Source organism: Acanthisitta chloris, unplaced genomic scaffold (assembly GCF_000695815.1).
Source record: "Acanthisitta chloris isolate BGI_N310 unplaced genomic scaffold, ASM69581v1 scaffold8389, whole genome shotgun sequence".
Classification (NCBI taxonomy): Eukaryota; Metazoa; Chordata; class Aves; order Passeriformes; family Acanthisittidae; genus Acanthisitta; species Acanthisitta chloris.
The window spans coordinates 87,201-107,200 of record NW_008691008.1 but is presented as its reverse complement, the minus strand read 5'-3'; the positions used below and the strand labels follow the sequence as shown (position 1 = coordinate 107,200).

The 20,000-nt window shown below is 40.8% G+C and overlaps 1 protein-coding gene across 1 annotated transcript in view; it reads right to left on the bottom strand.

Moving 5' to 3' along the window:
* The window catches only part of LRBA (LPS-responsive vesicle trafficking, beach and anchor containing), a 142,111-nt gene that overhangs the window by 38,274 nt on the left and 83,837 nt on the right, over positions 1-20,000 (bottom strand). The window contains exon 35 of the mRNA XM_009082076.1: positions 1,371-1,537. Within this exon, the coding sequence (XP_009080324.1) occupies positions 1,371-1,537 (167 nt within the window). The remainder of the gene's footprint in view (positions 1-1,370; positions 1,538-20,000) is intronic.

The following is a 20,000-nucleotide window of genomic DNA, read 5'->3' as shown; positions in this document are numbered from 1 at the left end:
ACCTTATTTGAGGCCTATCAGAAAACAGTTATCCTCTAAGCATGGAATATTTGATAAACTACACTTTTCCTTTACCAACTTCACCAGTGTTACCACCACGAGCAAAACACACCTAAAGAGCAAGTTGTCCTCTCTGCTGCTTGGTAAAAAGGCAGTAATGATAGTTTTCAATCCAGAGACACAAACAGATGGACTAAAGTACAAGGTACATAGTCACCAAAACCAAAGACATGCAAAGTACTAAAAGAATTCTGGGTTTAGACAGATTTGTAATTGCTTTACTATAAAATCGTATGGAATTAAAGCACTAAAAATAGTTAGAAATGGTGAAAACAACTGTTGTTTTTACACACTCATCATTTTTTTCTGAAACAGCCTTCCCTATTTAATCAGAATTTACTTAACAAAAGAGAAACAGCATTAAACACTTACTTCAGCATTTCATTTTCAACCCTATGAGCTAGAGCCCAAAACTGGTATTAACAGTGTGGTTACAGACATTCTATGTCATCATGTGATGACTCTCAATGGCAACACTTCCAGTTGCTTTTCCTCAGGAAATATTCATTAAGTTACTGTGTGCTGTAGAAATTGCTAATGCTTGGGAATTTTTTTTCCTTTCCAGAAAATAAGCAGTCATTGAACCATGAATAAAGGTTACTGGGGAAAACAGTTTGGTGTCTACTCAGGTATTTCTCTCACGCTTATGATTTTGTTACCTTCAAATAACAGTGACTTAACAGGTGAGAATATTTAGCACAGCTCTGTTCTAGCTTCATCATGTTCCAGTTATTCCTAAGCATTAACTGAGGTTGTGCAACAAGGACTTGAACTTGTGTTTTAGAATTGCAAGTGAAACTTCAGCACAAATCACAGCTACAGAAATCAGGCAAGTATCACTGTACTGAAGGTCCCTATTGGGAATGCCAAAGAAATTAACGATGCATTAATTTGCCAGTCTCATTTTGACTTTGAAATGACTAATACAAATATCATCATTTCCCTCTGACTTAAAAAGATATTTGTTTGTTTCCAGTCTGGCAGAAAAGAAAAGCTACTAAACTGGTTCAATCTTTACTCATATAATACAACTTACATTCTTCATGGTGTAAGAGAATAAATTCCATCACATCCTTATAGCAAAGCTGAAAGTCACAAGAGAATCATTCTGCTTTTTCCTGCTCTAATAAAACACCAGTTCGGATATTTACCCATACTAAGTACTGACACATTCATTTTGCCTTTTCTATATTACTTTGTTAAAAAAAACACCTGAACAAACTTGTTTACCTGTAAATTTGACCATTAAGTCAAATCACCAGGAGCACAGCTGAGCACAACTATTTCAGAACACCCCAAAAAGGCTTTACCTTGCTGCAGAGCTTCCCCAGGCTCCATGCTTGTCTGTCAGGATGTTGATAATTTTCTGTATTAGTTGGGTTGCAGTCACCTGGTCTCGGTACTTCGCTGCTGTTATCAAATGATGACACATTTTCTCTTCTTCCCGTTTGTCTGCGGAGTACTGGGCACAGAGTGACTGAGGAGAAAATAAACACCTCATTACTTTCTATTCTGGTTACACCAACAAAAGGAGATCTGAAGCACATCATTAATTGCTTACACAAAACTCTCAAGAAAGAAGAATTGACCCCATTTTCCAGGTTGGGCAATTGAGGCCCTGCACAACTGACCAAAGGAAATCTGTCCAGAGAGCCAAGCAGAGGATCCTGGTTTGCCAGGCATTCTTTAGAATTTAAGGGCTGGAATGGACCTTACAGATCAGCTGGGTCCAACCCCTGCCCTGGGCAGGGACACCTCCCACCAGAGCAGGTTGCTCAAGGCTCAGCCAACCTGGCTGTGAACACTGCCAGGGTTGGGGCAGCCACAGCCTCCCTGGGCTACCTGGCACAGGGTCTCACCACCAGAACAGGGAAAAATATTTTTCTCACATCCAACACAAACTTTCCCTCCTTCCTTTACCCCTTGTCCTATCATTGCAGTTCCTAGAGTCCCTCCCCTCTGCAGCTTCCCTGGAGCCCCTTCAGCTCCTGGAAGGTGCTCTGAGGTCTCCACACAACCTTCTCTTCTCCAGCCTCAACAGCCCCAACTCCCTCAGCCTGTCCTCACAGGGGAGATGCTCCAGTGCTCTGAGCAACTTAGTGGCCTCCTCTGGACTTGCTCCAACAGTTCCATGTCCTTCTCACATTGAGGCACCAGAACTGTGCGCAGTATTCCAGGTGGGTCTCACCAGAGCAGAGCAGAGCAGAGGGGAAGAATCACCTCCCTTGACCTGCTGCCCACACTGCTGTGGCTGCAGCCAATTTTCCATTGGTTTCTGGGCTGAGCTCACACTGCAGCTCATGCTGAGCTTCTCATCCATTGTCACTCCCAAGTCTCTCTCCTCACTGCTGCTTTAACCATGTAGCATACCCACTCAAGACTGAGCAAATGGCAACATATTGGTGGCCTGGTTGCTTAATAAAACATACAAAATCCAAGAGGTTGTTGACATAACAAAATGAACAGTGTTACAAACACACAGGTAAGTTTGGAGCAACCCATGTCAGCTAGCAGATCACTCACTCCCATGGCTCTTCATTAGACTTAGGTAGCAAACTGCTTGCTGTTGGTTGTATAAATAAAGAACTATCAAAGTTAAGGAGAAAATCCTCACAATTTCAGATAGCCAGATGTGCAGCAGGCTGTGTGGTTCTTGGCTGCTGGCTGGGGTTAAACCATGACACCAGAAGACAAAATGAAGACTGAATTGATCTTTATCAGCTGGCTTCTTGGAGCTGAGCACATTCTCAGGCCAGCACAGGCAAGTAAATAACTTTCCTAGCAGTACTACATCTGTAGTAGAAATATCTTCTGTTTGCTGAACTCAGAGCTATGAAAGATTCTTTGTCTCATAATTTGGGGTTCTGTTGACCTTCTGAAAATTTGCCTGTTCATACAGAGCTCAAAGAACAGGCACCAATCTGACATCACTCCCTCATCAAAACCCAATTTCTCTGTACATGCAAACCCACCAGAAATTCAAATAGTGGTAGAAACAATAAAGCCTTTTCCCCACTTCAGCACTCCCTGCTTCTAATTTCACTTTTCATCTGGCAATTCCACAGATCACATATGCCAGACAAAGCATTTCAGCCTTTGCCAATGATTGGATTATTCTATGATCTAGTTAGTGGGATGGACACAAATGTCTGCCTAACGACGACAAAAAATGGCCTTTCCTTTGTGAAGCACAGCTGATGCAGACACCAGTACAATTACTGCTCAGAGTTGATCTATCAGCACAATATCATAATGCCTTTTAGGCTTGAAACAGCAGCAATGCTTTATAGACACGTACAAGCATTATATGTATGTGTATCTATACATATATATATGTACAAGCATTAAAAACTTGCTGCAAATAAATCAGAGCCAACGAAGGTTATTCCTCTATGTATATATACAAATATGTCATATAAGTGAAAGAAAGATAGGAAGAATGTGGAAAAACCATGAAATAAAATTTGGGGTCATGTAGGTTTTCAGAGATATCAGATAACAAAATGATACTAAGAGATGAATAAATTTTCAAGAGGTTTTTTAACAATTTTAAAACATTCACAAAATTCCTCATGCTTTTCCCACACCTCACAGCAAAGCTCACCTGAGGAGTAAAAATTCAGGACTGAAGAATAAGCAGGTGACTTTCCAAGCCAATGAGACATCGAAAATTAGGTTTTGTACTCCTACATAAAACACTCTGGCATTTCCTCACAAAAATACAGGATGGCTAAATCATAACCAACACGAAACAAGATTTTTTCCTAGCTCTTTTTAAACACCAACTGTCTCTTCCAATACATTAAATTATTTTGCACCCGTGAGGATTCCAAGTTCTTTTCAGCACTTTGTAAATGTTTCATAAGCTGTTATTTTTAAGTTGCCTGAAAGGGCAGAATTCTAAAAACAAGTGTATAAGGTAAGCTAAGTAGTAAAATGTTTTAAAGTGCTCTTTAATGGATCCTCCTTTACAATTTGAACAGCAACTTTTCATATCTGACACAAAATCCATAGATATAAATCACATTAGAGGGTTATTCTTTCCCCATTATCAATCTCTGTCTCTTTATGGAACATTAAAGTCACATTTGACCTTAAAACATGATAAAATGGAAATCAAACTGGAATGTTTTGTAAAAGATATAATGAACTTGTACCTCTTTAAAAGAAAGTCTCTTTATGATGTGATTTTGAACACATCCTTCATTAAATACCAACTAAGATTTTCAAAATGTAGATGTGACAAACGAATGAAGAAAAAAAAAAAAGGTATTTTATTGTTCTGACAACTTCCATGAAAACATAATCAGATTGTTACAAAATCAAAATAGAGCTCCACTTTTCAGGAAATTCAGCATTTAGCAGGCAAACAAATTTGTAATTATACACTCAAACTGAGGTACTCCCACATGCAGCAATCCCATACAATTACAACATCCCTCCAGGAGGAACTTCTAACCACTGCACACTCTTCACAATACATGTTTTACAGACCAGAACAGAAAGAAGCCACACACGGCACATCCATATATAGCTACTAACACTAAGAAAGTCCTGCAAAACTAATCTTCTCCTTGATACAGGTGACTCCTCAATTGTTCAGTGGTTCCTACCCAAGGAAGGTTCTTCCAGGAATCAGCAGCAGGACAAGAGGGCACAGACTCAAGCTCTGCCAGGGGAGGGTTAGGTTGGAGATTAGGAAGAGATTTTTTACAGAGAGAGTGCTCAGGCATTGCAATGTGCTGCCCAGGGAGGTGGAGGATACCCCATCCCTGGAGGTTTTCAAGCTGAGACTGGATGTGGCACTTAGTGCCCTGGGCTAGTGACCACGGTAGGGTTGGACTTGATGATCTTGGAGGTCTTTTCCAACCTGGTTGATTCTATGATTCCGTGATATATGCCAAACATACAGCAAGAAGGAAGCTATTTCTCTCTCTCTCAAATATTTTTTAACCCAGTAGTGACAGGTGACTGGCTCCACCAAAAGACACAGAAAAAGGCCCATCCTCAAGCAGCATCTCACCAACCAGGCTGTTCTGAAAGCACTAACAGATCTCCACTTCTCTGCTGTGTTTTGCCATTTTTCAGATGCCAGTTTCCCTAATCCACTGCCTCCAAAGACAGTGCAGTGAATACTGCACACCAAACCCCAATCATTCTACTTATGTGAAATGAAAATCCATCTTCATTTCTGTTCATGCACAAACTCAAACATATATTTTTTATGGGTTTATTCCTTTTTTTACTGCTTGATTTCTTGGCACTTGCAATGTGCACCCTGTCATGCCTGAATGTGGTTTTACAGTTAGACGCAGTTGCATGCAAACATGTTTGTGAAACCTTCCTCCCACCACGTACATGATTTTTGTTAGCTGCTTGTGCAATAAAACTATAATCACACAAGTACTGCGGTCACACTTGGGATGAAACACAATGTGTTGGACGGAGCAAAAATATATTTTCACATATACAGCTCACAGGTTATCCACAAAGAGTCTCCAATTCAGTGACTGTTACAAGTTTTACAGAGGGGAAGTACATTAAGCAGAATCTTTTGATGTGGCATGGGATAGAGGGAAGAGTTTTGTTTTCTACCCCTTCATCCAGGATGGAACAAAAACCTTCTCTTTGCCATTATCACAGGACAAGGTTTTTCCTCACCCATTCCCTGCCTGGACAAGACTTCAGGCTATGTGAACACGTAGGTACCAGAAGATTTATTTTTAAGGAACTGGAATTCTACAGGAGCACAAGGTCCTTGAAAAGGCAAGTTATAGACATGAAAATACAACACATTCTGCACGCAGAAAACATCCCAGAAATCCTGTTGCAAAACACTGACAGGGTAAGTTAGTCTAATCTGTCTGTCTGTATTTCAGTGAAGAAGAGGATTAATCTAGTGTTTTCAGAACTATTTGATCTTTGATTCTCATTACAATGTCAAGTGAAAAATCTCCCCTGCACAGCACCATTTACAGCTCTGCAGTCCCAAAATCACATCCTAGTGCTTTCTACAAATGACTGAAAAGTTGAACACCATAAGGCTTTAAAAAGAAACGTTGCACCTTTTTTACTTTGATTCTTCAACTCCGAGATCGCTGAACACTTTTACATCCACCAGTTCCTTGGTCTAATTTGGCTAAAAGCTACTGGCTCTGTGAACAACCTGTCTCAGAGGGTGTCACTTAAGAGGAAAAGTCATCCCTAAGATAACGTGCAGCCTTGCCACTAATGCAAATTCCCTACAAATAAGGATATTTTAGTAAATGAAGGAGCTCCTCAACCCTCTGCTTTCACAGCTCTTTGCACTTGACCTCTGACCCCTGGTTTAAAGTCTGGACTAAAAATGCTACCCAGGGAAATCTTACAAAGGCTCCTGAATAAGACTTAGAAAAATGAAAGCTTAAAACCTCAACGGCGAACAAAAGTCAACCAATGACAACGTCTGACAGGCACCGTCAATTCTGAAGTGATGCCTCTGTCATCCAACGCCTCCAAGTATTGATTTCTCTCAGCATGAAAAAAGCTTAAGCCAATGAAATAGATATAGCATCATCCCCCCGATAATAGCCATCAAGGTTAACACCAGCACAACACTTATCAAAGTATCTCTTCTATTTCTTCTTGTTTTAATGGACTGAACACAATGCAATGGCTTCTCATCTCTTCAACCCATGGTTTTCCAAACCTCATTTATCCACTTTTCCAACCTTTTATCTGATTTGAAGATTAAAAAGAATCTGCATCTAAATCAACTGTTTGTAATACGAATGGAGGGGGAAAGGGGAGGCAATGGAAAAAAAAGAAAGTGGGTTTATAGCCAGACATTCCTGGAGGGGGGAAAACCATACATTTAAAATCACAAGAGGAGGGGGAAAAAAGCATGTAGTTGACTTAGATGACACAGACTGGCAAAACTATGGCCATGACCAGAAAAAAACAACCTACCACAATCAATTTGGGTTAGTGTTCAGAGGGAAATGCAAGGATCTCAAGAGACATCTGGTTTTAATCTGTGCTGAGTCAACAGCTTTATTTTTTACCTTCAGGTCTCACAGAATAAGCTTTAGCAAACCCAAATAAACACAAGGCAAGAGCAGTTTTACACAGAACACATTTCTCAAATGAACCCCAGTTAGGACAGCAGGTAAATGAGACAAACTAACAGGAGTTCAAGTGGATAAAAAAGCAACTGACAGAACAAACGAGTGGTGAGCAGCAGAGACAAATAACATCAGATTTGTTCTGCAGTATCCATTAGTACCACAGAGTTTTATTTATTTATCTGATGCTTTTCCAATTGATATTATTTGTGTTACAGTCGCAACCTTGGAACACAAAGCTTGACACAAACATCTGAGAGCTCTCTTTGCTAGAAACTGGGAAGTGCTACATTATTCCAACATTCTAACTCCCTAAGCATCACTGCTAACCATTGCCATAATCAACATTTAAGGACAAATGAACCCAAGAACCCAATTCTTACTGTACCCATGCCCAAACACTTCCCATTCAAGGGAAGTAGACACTTTACTCCCTTGCTCTTTGCAAAGCTTTATGTCAGCAGTGCCTTCATACTGGTCTTGTTTAAAACAGTAAGATCCTAAAAACAACTCCTAAGCATTAAATTTGACATTCTTTGGGTCCACATCTTCCAAGTACAAAGCATTTTTCAAGGCAGAAGTAATCAAAGTAAGATTCCTCCGTGCTCTAGGAAGAGTAAAGCTCAGCACTCCTGCATAGGTGGCTCTGTGCTGTCAGACTAGATATTAAGCAAAGGAGCCAGTGATGATCTTTTAAGCTATTCCCCAACCACACTGGATCAACCTTGTGACACTCAACAGCTCCAACATCACCACAGAGATTAGAGATGTATTCACTAAAGAACCTCTCGTCCAATGCAGCAAACAAATCCATGAACAACTTCTGGAACTGACAAACTCCCTGATTTTATAAACAACATCCACTCTGCCCCAAAACCCAAACAGATACATACACAACCTAAAGATTCACGACACATGTTTAGTCAGGGCCAAATTAAGTGGAGAGTGCCTAGGGAACTGTCCCAATTCTACTTTCAGTGCTCCATAGCTTTTCTTTGTGTCCTCTTTTACCTGTTGGTTCTTTCTCACATTACCCATAGAAACTGCATCTTTTGTTCTTGCCATTAATACCTTACTCTAGCAATAGCATCAGGACTCTTCCTCCTCACTGTGCAGTAAGAACACTGAGTGGAAGCAGGAGAACAGTTCTCATCCATCGCAGTGGTGATGCTGCCAGCTCAGGAAACATTTGCCAAATAAGTCTTGTTATGGCTTTCAATCCATTCTTCAAGATTTTGTGAAATTCTTTGTACTCCCAAGAGCCAGAGAGCACATTGGCAATAAACCCCCACAAATTAAAGCTCTGAAATGTCCTCATGCACTAACTGTGGCCACCACCTCTCCAACTGCCTCGTTCCACTGAGGCACAGTCAGGACTCCTCTTACCTGCAAGGTGAGTGCAAAGGAGTTCAGCAGTTTTGGCCCCAGCAGCCAAACAATTGCTTGCCTAGGATTCAGATTTCAGACACCCTACAGCCAGCACAGCTCTTTTACAACCCACAGCACCACGACTTGGCACAGGAGTGACACCTGAACAGATTGAAAGCCACATGCAGTTCAGATGGCACAGCTAAACCTGAAATGTAGTCTCTCAGAGCAGGTAACACACATTACTGAGGACCTTTGAAACACAACTGATTAATTAAGAAGCCCTTAAAAGCACAACATCCAAAGCAATTTTTCCACAGCTTTTGTGTCATGAATTCTGAGAATCACATCATGAATTCTGAATCACTTCTCATAATAGGGGCAGAAAGTCCATTCCTGTAAGTGGGGAAACAGTAATACCTGAAAATATGAAAAAATTGGAAATTCTCAATGAAAGGAAAAGAAGTGATTTTTTTTAAGTGCCTTCATTTTAATTTTGCCAACCTTCCTTCCAAACAAATGAATCTAAATCTTAAAGTAATTCAACCTCAGAGCACAGAGAATGAAAAAAAAATAGCCAGAATGATTCAGACAAGGAGATAAAGCAAGAGATCATTTGGAACCTTCCAGTGGGACAAGGGATTTTGCAATAAGGCTCCAAATTAAGCCACTATGAATGTGGCTTCAGTCTCTGGCTGTTAAAACAAGCAAAAGACATTTGCATGATTTAAAATTCTTTAATTTCTATAGCTAATTGTCTCAGCACTCACCTTACAGGGATGTATATTTCTATATAGGACCCTTATTATACAAGGACTGACATTCACACTGTGTTTAGAATACAATGCAACAAATAACCAATAAAAAACAAATAACCTCCGCTGAGGTTGTTATTTATTGTATGATATTCCTGCCACATCACACTCACTAAATTTCCTTACAGATTCACAAAACACATGCAAAGCAAATTCATTTCCAGCCAAAAACCTCTTCATAAACAGTTTCCAAGATTATGTGAAGTTCCGGATTTCCAAAAGACAGAAAGATTAGCCCCTTGAGACCTCCCTGCAGCCTGGGCTCTGTGTTTCTATTTTCTACAGAGTTCCCCTCAAGCATTTTTCAGCTTTCTCTGTTCAGCGTCTTGGATTCGACTCTGATTTTAATCCAGGAGTTTAAGAATGCAACAAAACATATCAATTCATGAAGAAAAATGAGAGAAAACACATTCATTTGTGATAAGCATTTAGGTATAATAGTTTCTTATCTTGCCATGACTGGTTGCATGTCAATGACAAGCATATCACAGAATAATCAGAGCTGGAAGGGACTCTAGAGGATCATCTACTCCAACACCAGGCCCTGCACAGGACATCCCCAAGAATCACAGCCACAGATGCTTCCCTCAGAGATACCAAGAGCACCAAGCAGTTCCTACTGGCATCATCCTTTTCTTCTCAACTGTAATTAAAAAAAGAGAAAACTCCCTAAACATATTAATTTTCCATTATGTAAGAACATGTAGATCCATCTCTTGAGTCTGCAGTTTATTTCTAATTTCAATATTAAACACCAGAACTTGTGAAATGTCCTACCCCAAGTTCTGATGTTGGTGGGGTTTGATTTTGGCTTTGAGTTCAGCATGCAACGTTTTTCTGTCTGTGTTCAGTGGTATGAGGGTGATTTCACAATATCCCTCAATACCAGTTATCAGCATTTGCTGCAAACAGCTGAACTCGTGGATGTTGGTGCAAGGACACAAAACAGATTACATGTTACAACGGCACAAATCCTGCTTAACTAGGTTTTGCTCATTGACTTTAATTCAGTGTAAAATAATAAATTCAGTCCATGGAGCTTGTTATGCTTAGAGCACAATAGCCATGCAGGATTATAAAAAAAAAAAAGCAACACAAAGTCTGTGGATTTTTAAACCACAATCCTGAGATTGGGTGTGAATTACAGTTCACTCATTAATGTTATAGGCATTGAAAGAAAGTACAGTGACTAATCAAAATCACCAGCTCCCACAGAAACTACTGAAATCACATAAAACATGATCTAAAACACATGTAAGTGACAGTTATTGGACATATCAAAGAGCCATGGAACAACATTTCTCAAATGCTTTAACAGCTTCAGTTACACTCGAGCCAATAATCTACTTCTAGCTACTTCTAATATTCCAAATTTCTCAATAGCTTCAAACAACTGTGATTCAAAAATAAGCCAAGAAACATTCCTCCCTCCTCTCATGCCAACCACATGAAATTGCCTTGCAAAACAGTGTTGGTCCAATGCCAAGAGAGGTGATGTTGACTTCAAGGCTATCAACAACTGCTTAGAAATTAGATATTTGGGCTTTCTAACAGGCACTGTAGGAAAAAAAAAAAGCAGTAATATTTTAGAAGTCAGGATATCTGTTTGGGTTTTTTTTATTCTGTAAATGTTTAACACATTGGGACTAATGGGAACATGATACAGCAATGTCTGCAGGTGGCACAATGTCCCCTTGGGGCTGAGCCAGCATGGAGCCAGCACAGTGAGGACTGACCAAAACAAAAAAGCTCATTATCTTGGCACTAGGACACATGGTCAAAAGCACTTGCACTGCTCATCATCACAGTCACTATCCTCACCTTCCAAACCCGACTTCCAAGGGATAGCTAAATCTTTTCTTTTAAAATGGCCAGAAATGTATGAAGATGTATTTTCTCAAAAGTGAATTAGTAACAGGGACCTAGAAACGTGACTAGGAAACAGGTGGGAAAGAGGAGAGATGAGAAAAGCAATAGGAAACATATCTTCTTCCTTGTGTGAAACTGAACAGTAGGGGCCATTTGGCTCTCTGAATGGGAAGTCTTTTTAAGGATTGACTCTGCCACTTCCAGTTGGACTTCAGATTGACAGTGAAATCCAGAGGACTCTAAGCCACTTGGAAGCTTTACTGACACAGTGATCACCAGAAAACACCTTAACTGCCTGACAGATCCTCTGTTTCATGATCTGAAGCCATCCCAAAGGAATCGGCTTATATTTAAATCAAAGAGAAAAATCAGTAGGTGGACTCATTCTGCAATCATTTCTGTAAAAGAATCAGAAAGAAAACAGGAAGACAAACATGCAAAAAATCTATTCCAGTGACTCCCACTTAAAAGCAAACACAAGAAAGTTTCAATAAAAACCTGTAGTGCAAAGCAGGGAGACACAAGTGGCAATGTGAAAGGACCTTCCAGTAACCATTAAGAACTCTGACTAGTGCAGTCTTGTTCCTTTGCCTGAAAAGCTGTATAGGTCTCCCCAGAAATAAAGGGCTCCCTTTATAAAAGATTAGGAATGTCACCCTACACTGGATGTGTCTTTACAGTTTTCCACCACTTCCCTTGCTAGATCCCAGACATAGTCCAAGGCCCATCTACTACAAAACAGAGATCATTTTATCAAATGAATTGTAAAGTTCTTATTTAAACAAATACTGTCCCTTTTCAATCTCACCCATTGAGAACATTCTCAATGAAAGGCTGAAGCTTTCAATGGAATGAGAACTCATAGAATCAGAGAATTTTAGGAGTTGGAATGGAGCTTAGAGATGATCCCCCCCACCCCCTGCCCTGGGCAGGGACACCTCCCACCAGAGCAGGTTGCTCAAGGCTCAGCCAACCTGGCTGTGAACACTGCCAGGGTTGGGGCAGCCACAGCCTCCCTGGGCAACCTGGGACAGGGTCTCACTACCCTCACAGGGAAAACTTCTGACTAAGATCTAACCTAAATTTCCCTCCTTCAATTTGTGCCCATTGCCCCTTGTCCTGTCCCTGCAGCTCCTAACACAGATCCCTCTGCTGCTTCCCTGGAGCCCCTTCAGCTCCTGGAAGGAGCTCTGAGGTCTCCCCACAACCTTCTCTTCTCCAGCCTCAACAGCCCCAACTCTCTCAGCCTGTCCTCACAGGGGAGATGCTCCAGTGCTCTTAGCAACTTGGTGGCCTCCTCTGCACTTGCTCCAACAGTTCCATGTCCTTCTGGTGCTGATAACACCAGAACTTTGTGCAGTATTCCAGGTGGGTCTCAGCAGAGCAGAGCAGAGGGGCAGAATCACCTCCCTTGCCCTGCTGCCCACACTGCTGTGGATGCAGCCAATTTTCCATTACTTTCTGGGCTGAGCTCACACTGCAGCTCATGATGAGCTTCTCAGCCACTGTCACTCCCAAGTCCAGCTATAGTCCAGTGGGATGTGCTTTAATCCAACAGCTGAACTCAGGTCAGCCCATCACAGCACTGGTGACTTGGGTGCTGTTGCAAGACAAATGAGAAAAACACAGAAACAGCACTAGAGTACAGGGAGTTATTTTACGCTTTTGTGACCTCTTTCTTCAATTCCTGTTACAAACAAGCTTTTATCATAAAAACAAGGCTTTGGAAAATGAAATTGTATCTAAGAGAATATTCAAGATTAGTACCAAAAGAGTGGTAAACACATCTGGACTGAAAACAACAATGTGTTGAATCCAAAGCTAACACCCATTTAGCAATCAGATGCATATTTCACCCTTAATGAAGGCCTGGAAAGGAGAGTTCACTTTATTCTGGATGCAGGTATCAAAGCAGATCTCACACAGCAACACAGGCGCATCATATAAGGATCTTTTTCACATTAAGAATCCTATTAGAAGGAAAACACTAAAAGGTAATTGAATTTCCCTCAGTTATCTTCATCTCTGTCAGCTCCTGCTACAATAACTTACTCTCCAGAGCAGAGATAACTCAATTCTGTCCAGCAAGCATATGTTATGAATCTCCAAAGCAAACTTGTCTAAATCATTCTGGTCTTCTATCAAGGTTGGCTGTAGATATGAACTATGACAGAAAGCAAACAAATTTGGTTTTATCTTTTCAATAATTCGCTTCCCTGGGCCTCGATGGAAGAATCTAAAGACAGAAATGTTTTCACTAATTCTGGAATTATAAAGACAGGTTGAAAACATTTTCTATGGAAGTTAATGCTATTATAAACTCTCTGACTCTTTTTAAGCAGGAACAAAAAAGCCTGTTACAATAGTCTCAGGTTCTTGCAGCCATACAAAAACTCAACTATCATCTCATGCTGCAATTGACATTTCTTTCAAAATGTTTTTTTTATATTTTCACCTTCAGTGGAAATGCTAAGTGTACAAATAATAACAACAGAAGTATATTCTATATGTTTCATTCACCAAAGCTCTTCAAACATCAGTAAGCACAAATTTTCCACTCACTATTTTCCACAAACTACTTTGATTTTAAAAGTCACAATTTAGGAAGATGCAATGACTTATCTAGACCAACATCACAAAGAAAAGGAAAACAAAAAGCAGCCAAAGGAAGGGTAAATGACAAGAATCAGAAAAGCTAATTCCAGGAGAGGAGAGAAAATGCTAGATAAGGGTCTGGTCCAACTAACATGAACTGCACAATTCCTGTCAGTTTGTGACTGCTTTGGGCTGTTCAATATATATGTAAAATTAGCCTGAAAATGAGGTAATAATGAATTGTCAAAGTTCCTTGCTGATACTCAGCCACTCAGAGCTGTAAAGTCACAAAGGTGTGTGAGGAACTTCAGGGGAAGCTTGAAAGACCAAGTCATTGTCATAATAAAACAGCACAGGCGCTTCAGTGTAGATAAGAAACGTAGAAAATAATCTAATTTTAGATATAAAATGATGGACACTGAGTTCACCTTTATCTCTGCTCCTTTGTGTCATAATGAGATGGTATTATCAATGACAAATAGTCCTATGAAGTCATCAGCTCAGTACAGGATAATCAACAAGCCAAGAGGAGACACTGGGAAGGCAACAACACAGGAAATATTGTGTATTTATAAATTCCTGGTGTGTTCACACCTGGCTGCAGCTTTGGGTCTTCCATCAGGAAATATGATAGAACTGCAAAGGATTTTGGAAGGATTCACAATTGGAATCACAGACACAGAAGAAGTAACTATGAACCAGTAGGATTTTCAAGGTGGGGAAAAAAGGAGATAATTCAGGAGGGACAGGAGAATTTTGTAAAATTATAGGATCATAGAATTTTAGGGGTTAGAATGGAGCTTAGAGATCATTCAGCCCCAACCCCTGCCCTGGGCAGGGACACCTCCCACCAGAGCAGGTTGCTCAAGGCTCAGCCAATCTGGCTGTGAACACTGCCAGGCTTGGGGCAGCCACAGCCTCCCTGGGCAACCTCGGCCAGGGTCTCACCACCCTCACAGGGAAAAAAAACATTTTCTCCCATCTAACCCCTTGTCCTGTCCCTCCAGCTCCTAACACAGATCCCTCTGCAGCTTCCCTGGAGCCCCTTCAGCTCCTGCAAGGTGCTCTGAGGTCTCCACACAACCTTCTCTTCTCCAGCCTCAACAGCCCCAACTCCCTCAGCCTGTCCTCACAGGGGAGATGCTCCAGTGCTCTTAGCAACTTGGTCAGGTTGGCACTAGATGATCTCTAAGGTCCATTCTAACCCCTAAAATTCTAGGATTCTATGAAGCAAAGGACCTTGTGCAGCTATTGGAAGAAGCCCTTCATTACACTTGCTGGATTCAGGCTCTTAACTGCAATTACCAGCAACAGCTTTACTCTATTAGTTACATCAGCATGATGAACAGAAGGCTGTGGTCCATGTCTCCCATCCTACCTGACGTGCTGCCAGGGAAAAGGCATTTTACAACACTAGAATGTAAGTAAGGCACCAGGACAACTTGCAGTTGATGCAGTGTAAGCCTGAGCAAAAGCCTTCATGGATTCAGTCTTACAGGGCTAGTGGGGGAAAAATCCTCAAGGGGTAACTAAGCACATGGCTAACCCTGCTGCAAGAACGAACCAGAGGTCACTTCAAACTGCAGAAGAGTGGGAGCATATCCTGGGAAAGTGGTACTATGTTTGCCCATTTGATTAACTCATCCTTAGGTATCCACAGTCTGATAATAGGCTTGATAATGGACTTATCCATGTGAATAAATCTTGCCCATCCATGTTGCAGCAGGACTCAACCTTCCAAAAACAGACCCAGGGCAGAGCTGCTAGGATGATCTAGAGCATGCAGACACCACCTTAGAAAGAAAAAACCCTACAAGAATAAAACTAATTTCGTCTATCAAAGTAAAAGTGAGGAAATGTGATAAATATTAGATTCTAAAAAAAGGTAAAACTAAGAAAAACAAAAGAAAAAAAGCCCAGTGAAGCCCAAAAATAATAAACACAAAGTAACAAAGAAACACATGCTAAATAAAAGCAAAAATAAGTTAGAGTTTACAACTGAGCTGAATATTTAAGTCCAACCTACTAGGTGAAATACTGAGAAAACATACCTTTGGGTATAAAGACCCTGAAGATCTTCTGTGACCTTGTCAGCATCAATAACAGAACTATTTTAATGCATTGTCTCTCTCATTTAGATCAAACCCAACCTACAGTAACACACACAGGAGACTTGTATTGTCACTAGAACTTTTCCCTCACAGCTGAACAACTCCTAGCACTGCTGTTAAAAAGGTACATGAGCAATGCAAGTTTTCTTTGGACACGAATTTCTGAGAAAAATCTCCAATGCAGCACAAGAGGATATTTGCTTTGTTAGTGCTAGCAAATTACATTCTGTGTACACTGCATTGCTTCAGTCAGGAGTATTTTAGAATCAGTGTCTGGCATAAGTTACCATAAAAATCTGTGCATGAATAATAAACAAGGTAAACAATACTGATTTATTTTTCATGAATAGGTGAGAACAACAACATTTCTGATGGGAACATCTCATTTGCAGCAAGAAATCTCTTAGCTAGCTAGCTCAGCTTTCATATTAGGAGTATAAAAATATGCAGAAAAAAACACAAAATGTTTCTGTAGACAGCACAAACTGTATAAAAAGATACAATATTAGGGGTTCAAAGGAAACATTTGCCATCCATCAGAAGGGCTTTTTTAAAGACAAAAAATAAGCTGGTATGGTTGAGATTTAGAGAAAGAAGTCTGTAAGGAAATGGCATTCTTCACTCATTTTCCTTTTGTCCCAAGAAGGAAAATGGAAAAATACGTCAATTATGGCATGTTAGCTTTAAAATCAGAAATAAGCATGTCAAAAGAGCTTGAGGAACAATTGCATAAAGACATAAAAGAAAGCAATAACTTATTTTCCAAACTAATCAGGAGCAGTTAGCCCGTTGTCTCTGTAGAGTTAATACATGAACAAAGGTAAGAACCCTTGGAAGAGATAACCAGTACAGACAAGAGCTAGAAGTTAGAAATCTGACAAGAGACCAACGGCAAGGACCACAGAGTATTCATTCAGGTGATCTAGAAGAACTCTAGATGAGCACAGCTAAGCCATTAGCTACAGTGCTCAAAGTGTCTCAGTGCCAGAAGAATGAAACACACTAAGTGGCCTCTGGAAAATTGCAGGAAACTACATGGCACTAAGTCTTAAACTCATAAAAGGCAAACTCGAAGCTGTGTTCAAAGCAAAAAGCAAACAAAGGAATAAACACACGGGCAAGAGTCATCATTGCTTTTGTAAAGGAAGTCATGCTTCATTACATTTCTTTCAATGAGCCACTCGAGACACAGACAAGAAAGCTCCAGCTCATGAAGTCACTGTTTGAATGCCAAAAAGATACTGAAAGAAAGGCAGGATGAGGTAGGGAATATACAGCGTCCTTATGTCGAAGATAAAATGCACAGCCACAGCAAAAGCTGAGTTCAAAAAGAAAAGCCTGTTCCCAGTCCAGCAGAAGATACAGACCACAGCAGAAATATAAAACCATAGAATCATAGAATTTTAGGGGTTGGAATCGACCTTAGAGATCATCCAGCCCCAACCCCTGCCCTGGGCAGGGACACCTCCCACCAGAGCAGGTTGCTCAAGGCTCAGCCAACCTGGCTGTGAACACTGCCAGGCTTGGGGCAGCCACAGCCTCCCTGGGCAACCTGGGCCAGTGTCTCATCACTCACTAGTATAATTTAGTATCTAATCTAAACCTATTCTCTTTCAGTTTGAAGCCATCACCCCTTGTCCTATCATTATATGCCCGTGGAAAAATTCCCCTTCCACCTCCATAAGGTCACTCTGGAGCTTCTCCAGACAAAGATAAGAGTTATCTCTGATAAGTTATGGGTGCATGAGAGACTGGGAGGAGACACAGCTGGGACAGGTGACCCCAACTGACCAAAGGGATGTTCCATACCATAGGACATCATGTTCAGTATATAAAGTGGGAGGAAGGAGGAGGAAGGTGGGATGGAATGTTTGGAGTGATGGTGTTTGTCTTCTCAACTAACCATTGTGTGTGACGTGCCCCTGCACTCCTGGAGGTGCTGAATCTCTGATAACTCTTAGGCATATATCTCAGTTTAAAATACAGAAATAACAAAAAGAGATGTCTCAGCATTCCAGTGCAGTTTTTAACTCCTTCTCTTCCCACTGCTCATTAAAACATAGTCAAAGAGAAACCACAATCACTCCTTCTTCCAAAAGTAGGTAATATTTTATCCCAACACTTCTCAGAGCATAGGGAAAACGTTATAATGTTCAAACAGAAAATGAACTTCTCATTTCAGTATCCTTTGGTTCACATGAGACAAATAATCCTAAAATTGCCACCTCAGGAACATGAGAAATTTAATCTGCTAGTTTGGAACTTGCCCAACATATTGCAGCAGAACAAACTTGGTTAATCCTCCAATGGGAATAGAAATATTCTTCTATGCTCAGCACTGCATGAAGCATTTATAATACCTCAAACAAGGTGTTTAGAAATGAAAGTCAAATGTTTTCTTCCTTCCACCGACAGACAGATGGTGCTGTAACACCTAACCAGCCAATGCAAGGAGCAGCATTTGTTTAAACATTTACATTTGAGAGTGTTAAGCCTCTTCAACACATAATGTGAAAAGCCTTATTTTTCTGTGAGAGTTCATCTAAATTCCTTTGTGTTGCCTCACTACATTTTTCCAGTCTTATGCACTACAACTTGCACTATCCATTATCTCCATACGTTCTGTGAAGAACAATTGCTGCTGAGCCACTCTACTAGAGAGAACACTCATTGAGAGCTGTGCTGGTTTGGGTTGAATAAGAGTTAACTCTCTTCCCAGTGGCTAGTGTGGGGCTGTGTTTGGGATTTGTGCTGAGCTCAGGGTTGATAATGCAGAGATGTGTTTGTTGTGGCTGAGCAGAGCTCACACAGAGCCAAGGCCTTTGCTGCTTCCTACATTGCCACACTGGTGAGGGAGTTGGGAGGAGACACAGCTGGGACAGGTGACCCCAACTGACCAAAGGGATATTCCATACCATAGGACATCATGCTCAGTATATAAGGTGGGAGGAAGAAGAAGGAAAGTGGGATGGGACATTTGGAGTGACGGTGTTTGTCTTCCCAACTAACCATTGTGTGTGATGTGTCCCTGCTCTCCTGGAGGTGCTGAACATCTCCTGACCATGGGGAGCAGGGAATTAATTCCTTGTTTTGCTTTGCTTGTGTGTGCAGCTTTTGCTTTCTCTATTAAACTGTCTTTAACTCAACCCATGAGTTTTGTAGCTTTTATCCTTCTGATTCTCTCCCCATTCCATTGGTGGGGGAGTGAGTGAGCAGCTGAGTGGGGCTTGGTTGCTACCTGGGGCTAAACCACAACAAAAGCTTTACAGAATCTTTTGTTCTAATAGATGAGGACATTACCATTAAGTGTGCTGAGTAACACTTCACCTAAAAGGATGTTCGGATAGCCACAGAAAGATTATTCGCTGCACAGGTTCTGTAACAAAGCAAGTTGTGTTAAAAACACTGGAAAACTATGGAGAACAGGGACCCCGTCAAGGATTAAAACTTTCCTTCCCACAGTAACTGGTACATAGAGAAGTAACAATCACTTATAGAAACTAGAGAGACACCAAACACCTTTGCATAATTCTTTCAAGAGCTCTCAAACATTCCCTTGGACTTTTGGGGATTCTGCCAAAACTGACTTGCAGTACTTTAGTTCCTTCCCTCTGATACCAGTAACATATTCTAACATTTAATGCTTAGCATGCCAAAGGGGAAAAGATGCAGAATACAGAAGATTATCAGTCAAGGGAAGCACTGAATTTTGTTGTCTCCCAAGGACACAAAAAGCAAACAGCTACAACCAAGTCACTACTGGAACACTTACCTAGCCTTGCATCTTCCCTCTGTCAAGGCAACACTAGTATCAAGATACGTTTCTGAGCATGAACCATGAAGTAAAACATTTCATTTATTACCACAGCCTATAAATTGACACCAAAGAAGAATTAAAACTGTGAGCAAGTCCAAGTCTTCCGCATGAAAAAACATAACTGAACACAAAAGGGCAACAAATTTTACAGCAGCTGGAAATGCTAGATTTAATTATTGGAGAGAAATCATGCAGAGAAGTTAGCTGCCTAGCATGATTTATAACAAATGGAAAGGGAAAGTCATGTGAAATCCTCAGTTAA